This window comes from Pseudoliparis swirei, chromosome 24 (assembly GCF_029220125.1).
Source record: "Pseudoliparis swirei isolate HS2019 ecotype Mariana Trench chromosome 24, NWPU_hadal_v1, whole genome shotgun sequence".
Classification (NCBI taxonomy): Eukaryota; Metazoa; Chordata; class Actinopteri; order Perciformes; family Liparidae; genus Pseudoliparis; species Pseudoliparis swirei.
This window is the reverse complement of record NC_079411.1, coordinates 10,677,037-10,697,016: the sequence shown is the minus strand read 5'-3', so window position 1 is coordinate 10,697,016 and position 19,980 is coordinate 10,677,037. Positions and strand designations below refer to the sequence as shown.

Here is a 19,980-nt window from a genome sequence, read left to right as displayed (position 1 = left end):
AAAATAAAAGTCAGAAGAAACAGAGTAAATACTATCTTGAGAAGGAGAAGTAAACAGTCCTGTGCAGTCAAAACTCAACAAGGTAACAGTCTTATATCAGGCCTTGGCCTTCTGTGGCAATGACGGGTGAGTTTGGGCATTTAGTATGTACTAGCTGCTGACAGTGCAAAATAATATTTAACTATTTCTATGTACACTGAACTCAGATCAGTTTGGCGTCAATGTAAAATCAGAGCTGGGGTTAAACTAGATTGTGCCACGTGCATTATGATAACATTCGAAACACAGAGCTACCCATCTGTTTAAAAAATGAATATTTTAAAAATCCATAAGGTAATTTATTAACACTTTCAGAATCAAAAAGACATCTATATTTTTCTGGATAAAAGAATCGCCACATATAGTACATATATATATATATACAGGACTGTCTCAGAAAATTAGAATATTGTGATAAAGTTCTTTATTTTCTGTAATGCAATTAAAAAAACAAAAAGGTCATGCATTCTGGATTCATTACAAATCAACTGAAATATTGCAAGCCTTTTATTCTTTTAATATTGCTGATTATGGCTTACAGCTTAAGAAAACTCTAAAATCCTATCTCATAAAATTTTAATATTTCCTCAGACCAAGTAAAAAAAGATTTATAACAGCTGAGTGTTTGTCAAGGCTCAGGAAACCCTTGCAGGTGTTTCGAGTTAATTAGACAATTCAAGTGATTTGTTTAATACCCTACTAGTATACTTTTTCATGATATTCTAATATTTAGAGATAGGATATTTGAGTTTTCTTAAGCTGTAAGCCATAATCAGCAATAAATCAGAATAAAAGGCTTGCAATATTTCAGTTGATTTGTAATGAATCCAGAATGCATGACATTTTGTTTTTAATTGCATTACAGAAAATAAAGAACTTCATCACAATATTCTAATTTTCTGAGACAGTCCTGTACATATATATATATATATATCTTTTCTAAGTTTCGACTTTTTTTAAAACCTACTATTGTTTATTTTGGTTGTTTGACATTTTTCTTCTATTTTTAATGTCCAACTTAACGTACACTACAATTTCATGAAGACTATATCCACTACAAATATATTTTAAAACAAAACAAACTCAAAATATAAAATAAAAAAAGTAATCTTTACAGTTAAATGCTGAAGACCTTAATGTGTACAATTAATATCACGAACAAAACATGTACTGTATAAAAGTGATATAAATATTATACTAATATATTTATAACATAATATTTAATGGTTTGTTGAGCCATTTTATGATATATCTAATATATAAGAAAATGGAACTCACTTTCCATTTACCCCAAATCCAGCTGCCAACATATTGACTATTGTTGAATGTGGCCTCAATATAAACAAGATGTAACAAGGTTCAAGACGGAAGAAATCCATTTGCATCGAAATTAAAACAAAAAATAGAAATTAACATCAACTTAGAAAAGTTAACAGAAACTTCATGGTACAAACATTTCTCCAACTACCATTTTCTTTATGGAATAGGAAACAGAGATGTAATTGAGAAATGTAGTCAACATCTTTCACATTACATTTTATATCCAAATAGACAAAGGAGTCCCGAAGCTGGAAATGTATTCAGAATAGATGTTTATCTCTGTGACCCAAATGTAAACGAGACAGGCACAAACTGGGGCTAAAGTAAAACCAGACAATCGGACTTTCCACTTGGGAGAAACCTTAAGCCAAAAGGCAATTAAAATGAAACGATATGTACAATCAAGGGCCTTTGCCCAGCACAGCTCACGGATCTGTTCTAAAGAGGTAAATGTCTTTTTCACAACAGTTAATTTCCTATCAACCAGCATAAACTAGGATAAGAAAAGTGTGAATACTATATTGCTAAATACTATTTTTGCAAGTCTCACATGTACTGCGTACTGTGTATATTTTATAAAGAGACTGCTTAACACTGTTAGAAAATGTTTGCCCATTTCTTGTACGACTTATACACAATATACAGAAAACACACACACTCGCATAGCAGCAGTAAACTATAATATGCCTAAAGGAAAGTCTACTTTCATCTAGGCACCATACACTTTAATAAACATACAATAGCTAGAACTAGTGAGAAAATAACAACTGTCCAATCTTTAGTCAAGAAATGTACAGTAGCCAAAAGGCTTATTTGTTATTTGTTGATATGTTCGGAGGGGGAACTGTCTCCGTCAGAGCAACAGCCACCTCTGGGACACACCTCTGAGTCACGGCAAAAGAGCTCAGCTGATCAGAGGATGTCAAAGTTATCTTCATAGCTAACCAAACCTGCTCACACTCCCTATACACGCACGATTTGTCTATGAAAGATATGGCATTATTAAGCCGAACCAGGCAACGTTTTCTGTCCACATAACTATAAAATAGTTGAAAGCTTTGCCTTTTCCGGCGTTAGACAATAAAATTGGTTTTGCACTGAGCCAAGAACACAACGAAGTGGTCTCAATAAACTACAGAGACGTTTGTCTCATAATAGCATGACAAACAGGTGATTGGATACATTCTCCCTTTTCTAGATCTTGTTTGATGTTTCACCTTTTGTAGTGAGAATACATTTCAAGAGAGTACATGTGTGCTATTCCCACTGCTAACAGGATCAACTTGATATCATCATAGGAAGTACAGCGCATCACTCAAGGTACATCAACTTCACACTGAGGCAGAGACTACGCTCTACTGAAAGACAACATACAACTGACTTTGTACATACAAAAACAGGATCAACTGGGATACATTTGGCATTACTCTGACTTTAAACCATCACCTGGTACATTTACAACTGATATCTCACAAGCAATACTTGACTCAGAAAGTACAATGGGCACTTTATTTGAAAGTGTCTTCTCAAAATCCACATCTGGCAGATTGTATTGCCTTGCTGCATTAGAGTACTTTTCCAGAGGTTCTCAGTCAAGCTGTAAAAATTCTCGGTAAACAATTTAAGCGTATCATTTTGTTGTGATGCATAACCTTTTACATTCATAATCAGTGACGAGATTAGGCTTTATGTTTCTGCCTTGTAAAAACTCAACAGTCTGTCCATGGAGGAATCAGATTTACATTGCCATGCAAAAATGGCAACAACCAACCAGGAACATGTTCAACCACATTAAATCCAAAGTCAAACAGTCATCTCATTGTACGGTAATATCCTTTAACAGTCTGAAACAACAATGTAGAAATCATAATACCATTGTAAAGCTCTGCCACCCGCACATACAAATGTATGTTTGCAACCCTTTTCCATTAGGGAGCAACATAAGACAATGTATAAAACACCCTACAAGGTCAAAAGTCAATCAAGTCTTGTTCAATGGTTGTGAACCTCTTCAAAAGATAGAATACAGTTAATTAAGATAATACAACGTGATCCAGAAACAATTAGTTAGAGCTGCTCTTTTGAAAATTAATTGTTCAGTGATTAGTCTCACATTTGTTTCAATTTAAAAAAAAAAGATGTTTGCACAGTCTCGTAAACAGTCTTGTTCAATGCTGGCGATTTGAGACATATGGTTTATCCCAACATTTTTGTTCCATCACCCTTGAACATTAAAATAAAAAATGATGTGACCCCATCACACGTTGCATATGTCAAAAACACTAGGCACAGGGCAACTCAAGTTAGATATTTGAGATTGTTACATTTGAAGAATGTGTAAGTACCCATCAGGTAAAACTATCCACAATTTTACATTAAATAAAGCAAAAGATAGAGAAACATTACTATGTAATTATCTTTAGCAGAACTATGTGTTTCTTCTTTCTTAAACCCCCAGGTTGGGAACCACAGACTATTAGGGTTTTCCTTTCATGAAGCTAAAATGCCTTTTTTTGCCATGTTGGTTGCATCATGCAGAGAAAAGAGAGATGAAAAGTGGGAGAGGGGAAAGCTGGATGTTGGCACTGGTAAAAATGTACACGGTTAGCATGTTTGAAAAAGAAGACAGCGAAGAAGTAATTCATTAGCATCTTCATCACCTTAGAGAAAAAGATACGCCTCCTCCCGAAGCCATAAATTAATTAACTACAAAGTAGAACTTTCAGTTGTCGACTTCTCTTTCTCATTTGAATACAGAGAATCGATCACACATCCGGTCCCCAACCATTTAAAATATGACCTACAAGACTGTTCACCTTCTAGTCTCGATCTGTGCAGAAACATCGCACTTGTTTGACTAAACCTCACAAGCTGTAAGCTTACGAGGACTTCCCGGCGATGATGGCCACGCCCGTCTTCTGGTTGATACCGGAGGGTGAAGAGATGTGGCCGCGCTGTTCAGCGCAGTCGTCCAGCAGTGGTGACTGAGCAGCGGCCTTCGCTCTGAGGGAACAGTCCACGCTGTCATGCAACACGTCTGCACTCTCCTCTTCCTTCACAGCATCTTTTCCTCCTTTCCCAAAACGCCCCTTCTGGAGTTCCTCTTCCTCTTGTTCCTCTCTCTTCACATGGCAACGACATACCTCGATGCCCGAGTCACCCGTTAGCCGCCGATGCCGGAAATGATCCTCCTCGTCATCTTCTTCTTCCTCCTCCTCTTCCATCTCTTCTTTTTCTATTGTTTGCTCTTCTCCGTTGTTGCAATGTGTAAAAACAGCCACACCCTGTTTAGAGGGAGACAGAATGGACCTGGGAGCTGCAGCCAAAGGTGAGGTCTCTTCTTCTTTCTCTCTCTGAATAGCTAAAGCTCCAAGTGGGTCCGAGAGGATGAGAGGATGTACTTGACCAGGAGGAATGGAAGATAACAGAATGAGGGGAGAGAGTGGGAGGCGAGAAGGGCATGAAGGACGGGGGTGTAACTGAAGAGAGAGGTGGAGCTGAAGACGAGACTCTTTCACTGCCATTGGAGGGCCGTCTTTGTCCCGGTATGACATCTGGAATGGTCGCAGGTATAACATCAGGGGCAACTTGTGATGAAGGTGTCGGGGAAGAAGTTGGTGTGAAGTTGGCCCCAAACCTCGACACAACAGCATAGTCGCCCCCTGCTTCACTGGGTGTGGAGATGTGGCTGCTGTCGTAAGTCTCGTCTGTCACCTGGACAGAGAAGGAGGTGCTGCAGGGGGAAGTGAGGGAGCAAGACTCGCAGGAGCAGCTGGTGTAGTTGTCAGAGCTCTGGGAGGACGTCAGGCCACTGGGACCAGGGCCCAGATATGGAGGGCAGGGGTGACGGTGATGGTGATGATGGGTGTAGGAGGAGCTAGCACCCCCCGTGGCACCTCCCTGCAGGGCGAAGACAGAGCTGTAAGGTGGAGGAGGGGTGCTGGGCTGTGCCGCCACCTCCTCATAGGAGGGCAACTTGAAGGAAGCCAGAAAACCTGTGACAAAGAAAAAATCACAAATTCGGACAAAAGACTGGAGATACAGTACTCCATATTTCTCGTAATATTATTACTTCTCATTTAAAATATTCCAACAAATGCATCATATATTTTTAGTTTAAATGACGTTTGCTGAATGCTACGGGGCCCAGCCGTATTACCTAAATGACTTTGCCTTTTTTAAAGGTTTTCTTGGTAGCAAGGATGTTGAGATTAATTAGGATGTTTTTCTTTTTATTTAATGGTTACTGATTGATCTTTTATTTCATGCATGCTATTTATTTTCTGTTTCTGTTACATTATTTCATTGTTTATGGTGTATTACCATATTAATAAGTGGAGATTGCTGATCTGATATGAGGTCCTGGGACAGGGATGACGTATGTGTACAGATTGTAAAGCCCGCTGAGGCAAATACATCATTTTTTATATTGGGCTATATAAAATAAACTGAATTTAATTATACTATTCAACATCTTTCATTAAATGTAACCCAAGAAGACTAGTCGTTTCAGAGTTAACAATTATTGGGGATCTAAATAAAACAACAAAACTGCAGATCTGAATGGAGATGTTTAAATTCTGAAAGCAGCACACCAAGGAAACCAGAAAATATATAAGGTTTCTGGAATCTTAAGTGTGATATATTAAACACTGTTTTACCGTATTCAATGCACAAGCATAGCTTTAAAAAGTATCATAAATACACCTACTGAGGTCCAGCATTGAGGAAGGGTAGTTGCAGGCTCCGTTATAGGCGATCAGATTGATCTCCCTCTGTCTCTGCTGTTGTTGGATCCTCAGCTTTGCTCGGCGGTGGCGGTAAGCGCAGAAACAGCTGAAGAGGATCAGCATCGTCCACAGCAGCCAGAACCCTGCAGAGAACAGGAAATAAAATCAACATCATCTTTTAGGAAAAAAAAAAGTTTTGTTCCCATTGTATAAATTACATCTCTGATCTGCTCGAGTTTCATCGAGGCATAGACGGTTTTAAAACGACAGTCATGGTGGGTTTTTGAGATGTTGTCCCATTACAGACACATTCTTTATGTTTCCCATTATGCTGTCAATCTTCCAAAGCATTCTGTAATACCACCATATCAACTTTCAGGCAACATATTTTCTTTTCAGATAATAATTTGCTGCTTTTATTTTTTACCAATCGGGATGAATATTTTGAAAAGTCAGAAGTGTTACAGTTGGCACATTCAAGGACAACTAATAAATGCAGTGGTTTTTAGTGGTTGGAATTAATACACCTTTCTTAATATGGAATAACAATGTAAGCAAAATCTGATTTTCCAGATGTTTGACTTTATGCATAATTAACTTGTCTACTGTGATCCGTCGGTTGACTCACACCAGAGCTCATAGTAGTAGGTACAGCAGCCCGTCTCTCCGCAGCAGTGCCCCGTTTCACACAGGTAACCTGGGTTGTTTTTTACCCCAGGACAGTACTTCGGACTGGCAACAGGCTGGCTACCAGAACCCCCGTGATGCTTCACCACCTAGTGGACAAAACACAGCATTACATATCAATATTGTGAAAATACTGTTACTGCAAAGATCAAGTAATGGTTGGTATGTCTCTGGTATTCCCTTTAGCAGGCGACAGCATGAGCGTGATCTTACATGTTTGCCCTTCACAAAAGTGCTTTGACGAAATACTTAACACCTAAGCTCCACTCATTATTTTTTTAAACCTTCTTTGCAAATGAGCCTCCTCCATAACAAACTCCGCTGCTGATGAAGACCATGAGAGGTAGTTGAAATCTCACTTCACAGTCACTCTTTATTTCAAACTTTTTAAAAAGAGTTTAAAGAACTTCTCTTGATGGAGTACATCAGTATATAAATGAGGTACCATACGTATGTATGAAAGTAGAAGAACATATGTTGTTTGTTTATATAATTATTGATATACCTTAATATTTTTAACACTAGGATTTGATGTTGAGAACTTGCATTCTTTTCTTCTTTTTTTTTTTCATTTAAAAAATAAAGTCTGTAAAATTGTGTCGGGCACATAACACTGTCTTTAAATGTAAAGTTAGGTGGGTCCCTTTGACCAAGGCCTCAGGGTTGTTTTTTTAACCCACATGTGCATTTTCTTTTGTTATTGTGTATATCTTCAGTTTTGTTTTAGTTTATCAAATACAAAGCTCCAAAAACATGTTGTGGGTGGATCTTAAACCTGAAATAGTTTGTGACTTTGGCCACTTGGGCTGTGTAACAATATCATTTGATTTCTTTATTTGGGGTTTTTGTATTGGTGTGTGATTGGGTGTATGTTCGTGAATACTACTGTATATAGCAGGGCTCACCAACCTTTTTGACACCGAGAGCTACTTCAAGGGTATAAAATAACCCGAAGGGCTACTTGTTTGATATATATTCTTCCCGAAAAACTAATTTGCATAAATTACCTTTTAATAATGAGCCGCCACACGACATCCACGTGGTTTGATGAAACCTAAAGCTTTTATAACTAAGGTCTTTCGATTGTTCTGACCAACATTCTGATTAAGAACATAGATTGTGTCGAAGACGCGTACAGTAATACTAAAGATTTTAAGAAGAATAGGTCCTCTGCAACCACTGTCAGTGTTAAGGCCCTAAAATCAATAAGCAGAATGGTTATGTTTGCATGCACGCAGCATTTTTTTTCAAGCCGTTTTTTTTCATGCTCCACGACATTAGACAGCGAGTCTGTCTGTCTGTCACTGTGCTGGTAGTGTACAGTGGTATATGAGCCTAAGTCTTAAAATGTTGATTCGTCCAGCTATGAGATTATTTTGTGAGATGATAGTATGTTGGTTGGCAGCTCAGGTCAATGTTAGATAAAAACAAATCTCACACCTTATTCACTGTGCGCATGTCAGCCTCCTTCTGAGAAACAGCCACCTAAAATGAAACATGGAAAGACCTCTGTAAATTTTACAGTTGCATCTTAATTATCAGCAAATCAGTGCGAGGTGGAGGCAAGTAAAGAACTAATCACAGATATCAACATCATAAAAAGCCGGCAAATTTCAATGATTGTGGAGAAAAATCTTGATGAGCAAATACACTTCAGCAAAACCATAAACCACAATAATAATGCAGCAAAAAGAGGCTTCTGTTATGGACATAGTTACCACACATGAGGCTGAGAAGTGTTCAGTAATCATTATCCATTGCCATGGCAACTATTTTGGTTACGTTTTTTCTTTTTACTCATGTTGACAATGTTTTCTACTATCTAGTGGTATGAAGTGTTTAGTGGTGGTTGAAGGTCGAGCTCCCTACCGTAGCAGATTCAGTCCCATCCAGCCCCTGCAGGGATATGGTCATCTAGGAAAAGACAGAGATGTAAAATGGATAAGAAGGGAGTAGGGAGACAGAAATTAGATTATGTTAATAGAAAGGAGGGAAAAAAAACAATCGGCACATGCTTCACAACAAAAACAAATCATACTGTGCTGTCATTCTAATAATCAAGCGTGACAAAAAGAAAAGGCCACGAAACACATTTTCCAGTCTGACGACGCTGGTTACTCGACACTCTTCAAGGAGCCGGGAAGGTCAATGGATTTTTAACAAAACCCTTTTCTCCTCTGCGGTTACCATTTCCCAGGCACTCTACCTTATTCGTTCCTCATTTCTTCCAAACTCACACGTGCATGCAAAAATACACCTCTAAAACTCACCTAAATTAACAACTAACGGGGAGAATTAAAGGATATAAAAAGAATATCGGTTGTCCTCGTAAAATTATTTTCAAATCATCTCGACAGACAATGACACCTACAACAATCACACAGGCTGACCTACCTATAAGGATGAGTGCTAGCACCTTTTGTAAATAATCATATTATATGATTTAGGTCCACATAATATGGACCACAAATAAATATGTGCGATGACGCAACTCAATGCAATTCTGTTACAGTCCAGATAAGAAAAATGCTGTGTGTCGCTCATACCTCTCGGTAAATGTCATTCAGACCCACTGTGAGGAAAAGAGAAATATGCCTGTGTGTGCACTGCTGGATGTGTTGGGGCCACTGTCAAAAACAATGTGGAGACACTGGGGGCTGTAGCCATAAGACCCCTTTTGTTAACAACTGGCTGCTGGTTATAGAGTCCGCATAGGGAACAATGTGTGTGTGTACATGCCAGTGCACACACAGCTATTATTAGGTTCACGTAATTTCAACTACTATTTTGGTTTTTTTAAGTAATAAATAATTAAGCATAAAAATGTAACAAACAGCTACCTCCCCACACAGAGTTGAGGCTGTACAGTAGACATTCATATTTACTGTAGTACACAACTGTATAATATCATACACTTCAACAACTGATGCAGCCATAGGCGTATCAATATTGCATTACACAATATTACATGACACATTGGTGGATGAGACACATCTAACCAAGGAAGTATTGGCAGAGCATTGGACAAACTAGTTTTCTGCCAACAATGTATCCGGTGGCTGGTGACACGATGTAGCCAAGAACACTTAATTATTCCAGGCAGCACTTTTTTGTGCACATACTTACATTTCTCAAAGTAACATAGAAAAAAAATATTGAATAATATTGGATACAAAATAAGTCAAAGCGTTTAAATCCGTTTGTATAAGCCGGACCTGAACTTTGCATTTATGAAATATTCTAAAAAAAACAGCAAAATGTTGATATGAATCAGAAATATATAGGTAGAGCACACATCTGAGAAGGTCTGCCAGCTCTGGGTATAATGCAGGTTTTATTCCCTTGTTATACAGACACATTTTGTTGGACACCAACAAGTATTTTCAGGAGTCACAGTGACATTTCTGCTGACAATCAACGCTTTGCTTAAAAATTTGCTATTTTTCCATCTTATTTTCTTTAGTTAATTGTATACGAATAAGATATTTTAAAACCGTGTATTTGTTTCTTATTTGTTCCTGAATATTGTGCGACAACAAAACCCAACAGAAAGTTCATGCTGCTTATCCAACTGTCAAACTGTAACCTCAGGTGGTTTTTAAGTTAGCTTTTATCCTGTTATGAAAGTCAGTCGAGAGGGTTTTCAAGAGGGAGCAGAGTTCCTGTGGTAAGCCCACCACACGGCAGAGAACACGCATACGGGGGTAAAGGGATCCTTCAGACTTCCCCAGAAACCACAGGCGAACCACAAAGGAGTTCCTCAAAAGCACAACATCAAACACACACCTTGACTAACAACATCTGAGACGACATGAACCCTGTGAAGAACATGCCAGTGTGTGTGTGTGTGTGTAAGACTGTGAACCTTTTACTGCCACATGAACCTAAAAAATGATGAGCGAGGGGAAAATCGAATGGAGGCCGACTGCGAAAGGGTGTAAAACGACGATCATTAAATACAAAAATAATTCAGCCGACAACAGTTAAGTGAAAACATGCCATTATGTAATGGAGTCAAGATTACCTCCAACGATGCTAAATTATAAAACACCCATTAAAATACGATGTAAGGTCAGGTTCTAACTCTTCAGACTTCGACTGAAGCAAACTGTTGTCATCACGTGGGTTTAAGAGAATCACTTTGATTGTCAGATTTTAAGAATGACAAAACCTTCTTTGTGACAAAGAATATAGGGCCCAGGCATATTAAGACACTGCATCTTTATATGGAGACATACCGTAAGAACCAATTTCGTTACCAGGATAAAAAGAAAATGCCACAAACGTGACACTTTTAGACCAAAAACTAGGGGTAAAAGTTAATTCTCCAACTGTCCTTTATTACTTTTTTTTAATGAAATGTTATAATTTGGAAATACTGCACTTAATTATAATTATGCCAATAAAGCAAGTTTTAACAATGTTTTCTCCCACAAGACTTTCACCTTTTAGTTTGTTTTTATATTGACCACAGACCAAGATTTTTGTTCAATTCTATTTTACATGTCAGCATGACCAGATGAACATGTCCATTTCAAATACATCGGAATCAATGTAGTTTTCATTGTGCTTTCATTGTAAAATAAATATTGTCTGTCAATAACAACAGACTTGAAAGAAGCATCATCCTCAGAGTTGAGTGTGCAGTGTCCTGAATCAGCTGTTCTGCTGCTGGACAGGCAGATGTACATTATATTTATTAGACTATAAGGGTCAGGCAGTGAAGGCTCTTTTAATCACGCTAACATACATTCAAGTTAAATCACTGGTGCATTACAACACATTTTGTTAGGTACTTTGCTTGAAACCAGGAATCAACATAAAATCCAACTACAAGCTGCAAACTACTGCTGATATCAATACTATATAACGTATGACATAAATTGTGTTAACTGTATGTCTGTGGTACCCTCTCTATTCAAAATTTGAGTTTAGTGACCTTACAGTAAAAAATGTGTATATGTCACATATTCTCATCTTACTCAGGACATTTAGTTGTGCATTAGAGGGCCCTCACTTCTGACACTTATTATCAACTGTTGTGCATTAACTACAGCATAACAGACATAAATGCCTTTGACCCCAAACAATCCCAATAGAAACCAAACCTGACTGACTTCACTGTAAGCAAAATATTTGCAGTAATGGTGCAGCAAATGCACCTTTTGTCCTCGAGAAATATGTCAAAAGGAAAACGACTCGAGATGAAGGAAAGAAAAGACAGATAGATGGGTAGCGAACAAGTTGAGGCCACTGGTTTGTCAACAACAACGCAGGCCAAGAGAAGCATGTTGCTCTGCAGAAGAAGTAAAGCCCAGCTGTTGGCAGCAATGTTTATGTCAAAGGAAAGCTGTGCAGTGCATTACCTCCTCAGCCTTCAGCCCGAGGCAGAATGTCAACGTTTTCTCTGGATCCATGGCGAGAGCTGAATACCAAGCTAAACAGAGAAAATGTAAATGCAGAAGTGGGATGTTATTCTGCTAAGCCCCCATCACTGCTGTCCCACTCCACAGACACGGCGGCCTCCCCATCCGCCATTGCCCCGTCGGACGGACGGACGTCCCTCCCAGACTCCGCAGCACCCTCCGCAGTCCCCGAGCCAGATTTCCGGTGTATGTTATGGATGGGACCGCGGGGGTATCGCCGTGCAGACGATTCTGTCGTCGACTGCAGTCTGCAGTAGTGAAATAAAGATGTTTCACGCTTTGTGTTCGCGGTGAGGGTCGGCGCTGTGCGTGATGTCATGCTTCTCCAGCCCCTAAAGTACTTGTATGGGAGCGCTGCGGCTTTGATTGGCCGGAGCTCCCACCAACAGCCGCACACAGGCCGCCTCCTCAACGCTGTAATCGCACTGTTGCTTGATTAACTACTGCTGAGCATTAACACCGAAACACCTGTGCGTTTCTGCAGTTGTAGCGAAATTATGGAAGCCCATTTCTGTCACTGAGGAAAAAATTAGGATCCTGTAAGTCATAATTATGACATACTATAATTATGAGATAGTAAGTCATAATTACGAGATGCTAAGTCATAATGATGAATTGCTAAGTAGGCTATCTATAGTTAGTCAGAATTATGAGATGCTAAGTCAGAATTATGAGATACTAAGTCAGAATTATGAGATAGTATCTAAGAATTTATTTCTCACAGTGGTTCAAATGGGCTTCCAAAGATAGATAGAGAGATAAATATATACTTTATTAATCCCCAAGGGGACATTTGTCGTAGCAGTAGCAGCACCAATAACTAAACACACAAGAATAAAAAATAAAATTTAAAACAAAATATAAAAAAACAGGGATGAAAGATATAGATATATACAAGAAGTATACAAAGTAAAATATAAATGTATATATCCAACATATATGCATACACAATACACAATACTAATGACAAATTAAATTAAATATAAAAATATTAAATATAGACAGTGTGCAAAATGCAAAGTGTGTGTATGTGTGTAGTGTAAATGAAAATGAAATGTGTGTGTATGTGTGTAGTGTAAATAAATGAAATGTGTGAAGTTCAGATCAAAATAGTGTAAATATTACGATCTGGCAAGAGGTGATCTGTTATAGAGCCTCATAGCCGTCGGCAGGAATGTTCTCCTGTATCTGTCCTTGTGGCAGCGGAGCGTGAGGAGACGTCTGGAGAAAGTACTCCTCTGTCCCTGTAGGAGGTGGTGGAGAGGGTGGTCCGGGTTGTCCAATATGGACACAAGTTTCTTCAACGTCCTCCTCTCCACCACCTGTTCCAGGTGCTCCAGCTTGCAGCCGATGATGGAGCCAGCCTTCCTAACCAGTTTGTTAAGACGGCTGGTGTCACCGGCTCCGATGCTGCTCCCCCAGCAGACAATGGCGAAGTGCAGTACACTGGCGACAACCGACTGGTAGAATATCTCCAACATCTTGCTGCACACGTTGAAGGATCGAAGCTTTCTCAGGAAAAAGAGTCGACTCATCCCCTTCTTGTACACAGCGTTGATGTTGGCCTTCCAGTTCAGTCGGCTGTCGATGGAGACGCCCAGGTACTTGTACTCCTCCACCATGTCCACGTCCACTCCCAGGACACTCAGAGGTGTAGGAGCTGTCGCCTTCCTCCTGAAGTCCACCACCATCTCTCAGCCGCATGTGATTCTCATCGGCCCACTTTACAAAGTCACTCACCACTGCCCTGTACTCCTCCTCCCGTCCATCCCTAATACACCCGACCACTGCAGAGTCATCAGAGTACTTCTGCAGATGGCATGGCTCCGTGTTGTACTGGAAGTCACTGGTGTACAGGGTGAAGAGGAAGGGAGACAGAACAGTTCCCTGTGGGGCTCCAACATCACTGACCACCGTTCCAGACAGCACACGGCCCATTCTGACAAACTGTGGTCTGTGAGGTAGTCAGTGATCCAGGAGATGGTGGACGAGTCCACACCGACCACCCGCAGCTTCTCACTCAGTAGCAGTGGTTGGATGGTGTTAAATGCACTGGAGAAGTCAAAGAAAGTGACTCTCACAGAGACACCGGTTCCATCCAGGTGCGACTGAGCTCATTGCAGCAGGTAGATGATGGCGTCGTCCACTCCCACATGAGGCTGGTAAGCAAATTGCAGAGGGTCCAGCGATGATTTCACCTGCGGCCGGAGGTGGGCCAAGACCAGCCTCTCCAGCACCTTCATCACATGGGAGGTGAGGGCGACCGGTCGGTAGTCGTTGAGGCCAGATGGTGTTGACTTCTTTGGGACAGGGACCAGGCACGACGTCTTCCACAGCACCGGGACCTCCCCCTGCCTCAGGCTGAGGTTGAAGAGGTGCTGCAGGACACCAGACAGCTGGGTGGCGCAGGTCTTTAGGACCCTGGGGCTGATGCCATCAGGACCTTCCGCCAAGTAACCCATAGCATTGTCTAAGTGGTGACGTTAACTTTAGGCCTGAATGTCTGAACTGCATCAATTCCTCCGTTTACTTACGTTAATGAGTTGTTTAAATGAATATCTTGGATAAGCCTCAAACTTATTTATTATAGACTAGATTTAAATCATCCTCTGAAATACCCAAAATGTACAGGCCGCCCCAAGTTTACCGCTAACTAAATTCAAACGCTACCCATTGACTAACAACTGTGTTACAATTAGCTAAAGGTTAGACAACTCGTCAAGTTTGCTGGGTTCCTTCCTATCTCTTCTAATCAGTTTTTTTAAGTTGAAAAAAAACTGTTAAAATGAATTTAACAAAATGCTACTAAATCTAACTAACGTTTCGCTATGTTAGCCTGCACTAGCGCTTCGTCTTTCGTAATGTTTGCAATCGACGTTAGCGTCAGGTGCGAGGCTATTTAATACACCCGCAGTGGAACGGAGTGACATACTTTAAAAAACCTAAAAACAGTATTTTAAAAAAAGTCTAAATGTACTTTCCACGGCTGCCTGTTGTTGAACTTTTTGTTTGGATTCCTCCTTTCAAAGCCCATGTTCATTAATTCTTATTTGATTTTACAATATTTTGTTGTTGCTGCTGTCATGACCAGGAACATTGTAAACTGGTTCATTAAAAGGAAAAGATCCTCGCAAAATAAAACGTTTATAAAATCAATAAATATGCAGTGGAAATGTTTTGGGAAGATGATCAGTTTTCATATCATATTGACTGTCATGTGTCGAGAAGATCTACACCACAGCCAACACAACACCTGATAGACAGTTTGTGTTAGTCCGTCACTAGAGGGCAGCAGACTCCAGCATATCAACGGTTCTGCAGTGGAAATGGTCAGCTGCTTCAGGTTCCTCGGGGTCAACATCAGCAACGACCTCACCTGGTCTGCTCACACAGACAAGGTGGTCAAAGCGGCCCAGAAGCGCCTCTTCTTCCTGAGGAGACTGAAGAAGTTTGGCATGGATTCAGTCATCCTCACCAATTTCTACAGATGAACAATAGAAAGCATCCTGACTGGGTGCATCACAGTGTGGTATGGGAGCTGCACAGCCAAGGACCGCAAGGCCCTACGCAGTGTGGTCAGGACTGCAGAGTTCATCATCGGTAGGGAGCTCCCAGCCCTGCAGGACACATACCGCACACGATGCCTCAGGAAAACTGGCAGGATCCTAAAGGACTGCCATCATCCAGCCTTCAGACTGTTCACCCCGCTGCCTTCTGGAAGGCGGTACCGTAGTATCCGGTCTCGCACACAGAGACTGGAGAACAGTTTCTTCCCGAGAGCCATCAGGCTGCTAAATGGACACTGACACACGATCGACACTTTTGCACTCGACACTTTTGCACTCGTCACTTTACATACACTGTCACTTTCAGCCTTGTACTTACACTTTTTATTGCACTACCTGCTTTCACTACCTGCTACTCCCATTTGTCTGTAGTTTAGTTTATTATGTGTATTATATGGTATATGTTAGTATTATGTTCAGAGTACTTGTACAGAGTGTATGTCATGTTATGTTATGCTATGGTAGTTGTTGTGTGGTGCCTTGTCCTAAGAATTTCAGTGCCCAGTCTGACCCTGTGTCATTCTGTGCATCTGACAATAAAAGACTTGACTTGACTTTTGCCTTTTTAATAATGTCGTGCATTTGGGCTCTGAAGTCGTTTGAATGACCCGGAGCAGAGGTTCTCAACCTTTTTCAGTGACGAAAATATTGTTTCAGGAAGTACACCCTAACCAGCACAACATCTTTTTGGGTTGAAAATATGTAATACACAGCACTGATTTAATATAGAATTTATAAAATTCAGTTTATGAACATACACTTACATTTGATAGAATATTGATTAAATAACTATTTTGAAAGGATTTTTGAATTGATGCTAATTTTTAAATATATATTTTTACAAATCTCACATATCTCCTGGAGTGTCTTCATATACCCCCAGTGGTAAACATACCCACATTTGAGAATCACTGACCTGGAGTAAAATTAAAATAAAGGTTTCAGCTCGACATAAAAGTTTCAGTTGTTACAGTTAAAGAAATGTTCTCTCTCTCTCTCTCGACACAAAAGGACAACAAAACAAGGAACTGTAAAGTATTTCCACCGCCCCACCTATTGTCTTCCCCATATTTCACCTGTGTGGTTGAACATTCTCACTGTGAAATACAAGTTTGAGCTGTTGCTCATCAGTATTGGTTGTGTATTTGAATGTAAACCTGTTATTCCATCTGGATTAAAGTTAGCACTAATTAACAGGGTGTGTTAGTCCCGATAGAGGTATTTATTGTGTTAAAGCAGCTACGGTTGTTAATTAGTTTGTAACCAACAAGTTCCATACCATGTCGATGAGACACCAGGAGACAGGAATTCTTAGGGAATTCATAAATAATTTTTATTCTTAACTGATGGTCTCCACACTAAAAAGGCCTCAAATGGGATCAAGATAGCAAAAAAACTGAGAGAGATTAAATGAGTTTGTAAAACAAGAAGTAGATTAAATAAATAAACCTGTTATAGTTTTTCAATACTCTTACGTTTGTATTTGTATACTGATGCAATAATTTCTAAAAACTTTCCAGATATGAGTTGATACTGGACTACCCAGATTTTTTGTAATTTTCCACTGAATTAAAAAGGAGATGTTTGGTCACCACATAATGACACATTGTGACAAAACACACTTCCCTTGACTCTTCTTAGCACATGTACTGTATGTGTACTCCCACAAACACACAAACAACAAAGCCATAATAAATGGGTGGGTGAAGTTTTGTTTTATTTTTAGTGAAAATAAATACATAAATGCACCTTGCTGTGGTATTTAAATCAAATGTCAGTGTTTATTGCATATTCTAAATTAAGAACTATTTCATCCAGACCAGCTGGAGGTATATGAGAAGTTTCTGTCACACAAGACTTGTCAACAGGTCACACGTGGACAAGCGAGACTTGATACACAGAAACTCTTGGGAGTGCACAAGAAGAGAATACTAATTTAAAAGAATTTAGAGGAAAGTGAAAATGAAACTTACTTCATGTTTTGTTTTCTTCTCCATGGTAAGGTTAAACGTGTGATTTACTCCTGCTCATTGCTTTATGAGCATCATTTCCTGGCAGAGGGTGATTTAATTCCAGAGAACAGACTTTCAGAAGCTGAAAACAATGTGGAAATATATCTGGGTGTACAACACATATTAGTTGGTTCCCTGTTCTTAACAACTTCTTATGAAATCTCTATTGTACAATCAATATTGTAGGTGCGTGTACAGACATTTCCACTGTCATATGCGCAGCTGACAGTCTGCTCTTTAACAGCACACACACACAATGGATGCTTTATGATAGCATGGGGATGACCTAACACAGGTTGTTTTGTTGGGAGATAAGAAGCAGCCCAGACACAAAATCCAGATATCATACTAGAGACGTTGACACAGTTGTCAAAAATAAAGCCCTTATAAAAATAATATTTTCTTGTGGTAACATGGCTGCTTAGTTATTTTGAAACCTGCCCATCAAAAAGCAAGTCATACATTTTCACAATTATGTTACTCTAGAAAGCTGACAGGGAAAAGCACAAATTATGCAAACTTCCCTTTTCTCTCCAAACGCCCAACAGAAAGTCTGCAAATTAACCAAGCGTAATAATTTGTTAATGCTGGGAAATGCAAAGTGGTCGTGTTCTGCAAAAACAACATGCATCTGCTTACACTTACCACATTGTCAAGTCACATCCTGTGCCTGGTGAACATGTGACATTTAAAAATGCCACTGTAAATGACAACAGAGTGCGCGATGATGGGTTCCTGAAGGGGAGAGAACAATTCCACATACTTGAGGAGCGCCAAGCTTTTTGTTTACCTGCATGTTAAATTACAGCCACTTAGGTTCATCTTTTGCTCTCTGTGCCTGTGATAACATGTCCATGTCAGATACCTTAATATTTGAATTCTCTACAAACAAACTATTACCTTTATGTTGCGTCTCGCTTGGCCCTTTTGAAGGCCTTTTTTGCACTGTATTTGACTTGATACTCAAAAACATGCAGAGTTACAGGTTCTTTATGTACTGAGACGGCTAACCAGAGACCGAAGTCAGTGCTTTAACACACCAAGACAATTTTATTATAAAAAATGTCAACATCTCCTGTTCTTGTTTTCCTATGTAGTATGCCTCAAAACACTTTTCTAAATCAGCTTCTTATTATTGGAAACAGGGTCCTACATGAATACAAATAATATATTATGCCAAACTCAAAACAATATTGGTCTTCAGATGATATATTTCTATATATGTATTTGCCTGTCATCCTCTTTCTGGTTTGAAGTGGAATAAACCATTCAACCATTCAAATTAAACTATCTAAGACAGTTCATACCCTCTGATGAAGGGTCATAGGTAGACTTTGTTTCCTTTTAAGGGGTCACAAACCAAAATGGATGGGGACCCTTGCCCAATATAAAAGACGCTTAATAGTTATTATATGTTGTGAGCAGTAAATTGATATTTCCAACACATTTGAATCTTCATAATTTCATGTCTTCACTGAAAGATGTATAGAGTTGCAGGACTATCATTTTTCTTCACATATATACTTTATGATATGGTCAGCAAACATTAGTGTACATAGACACCCCCTTTTTATTCACTTTGGCAAACTTTTAGACATCGACATTTCAAACCTGACGTAGCAGGTTTGTTTCGTTTCAGTTGTCTATGTTGCCAGGGAGATGCCGCTGTCGATCAAATAACCACACCTACACAGTCATGATGAAGCAGATTAGTACATCTTTTGAGTGCTTAACTCACATTTATGTATAACTATATCTATCTTTGGTCATTGCTTTAAATATCTAGTGTGATAATGAAATACTCAACATTTAATACCAAGTTTTCAAGAGCTTTAAAACTTGCCAAAAGCACATGTGAGCATTACTTCGACACTTCGTCATCACCTGTCCCATTAATGAAGTATAGCTGCCTGCCAGTGATGCCTGACGTCCAGCACAAGACCTTCATGTACCCCCTATAGAAGATCCTCCAGCAGCTGTCACTCGTTAAGTCAGATTGGCCTCTTTATTTGAAGTATAGCTGCAGTGTATTCTCATCAGCATCGTAAATCAGCTGTCCCTGTGCTAATATGCTACAGCTGTCAAACAGAACTATAAGGAGACAAATACACAAAACAATTTATATGATGTTTGTAGAGGGATCACAGAACTAATCAGGCTGCAAACGTTTGTTATTATGTGCTGCGATACAGCCCGACTC

At 39.5% G+C, this 19,980-nt stretch overlaps 1 protein-coding gene across 1 annotated transcript; it reads right to left on the bottom strand.

The window, feature by feature from the left end:
- Positions 1–4,630: 4,630 nt before the first annotated feature.
- LOC130189601 (WW domain-binding protein 1-like) lies at positions 4,631–12,380 on the bottom strand. Its single transcript, XM_056408476.1, has 6 exons — positions 12,143–12,380; positions 8,646–8,690; positions 8,217–8,261; positions 6,718–6,865; positions 6,071–6,232; positions 4,631–5,354 (listed from the first exon to the last, which is right to left on the bottom strand). Exons 1-6 carry the CDS (start codon positions 12,191–12,193, stop codon positions 4,648–4,650), a joined length of 1,158 nt encoding a protein of 385 aa, XP_056264451.1. The 5' UTR covers positions 12,194–12,380; the 3' UTR covers positions 4,631–4,647.
- Positions 12,381–19,980: the final 7,600 nt, after the last annotated feature.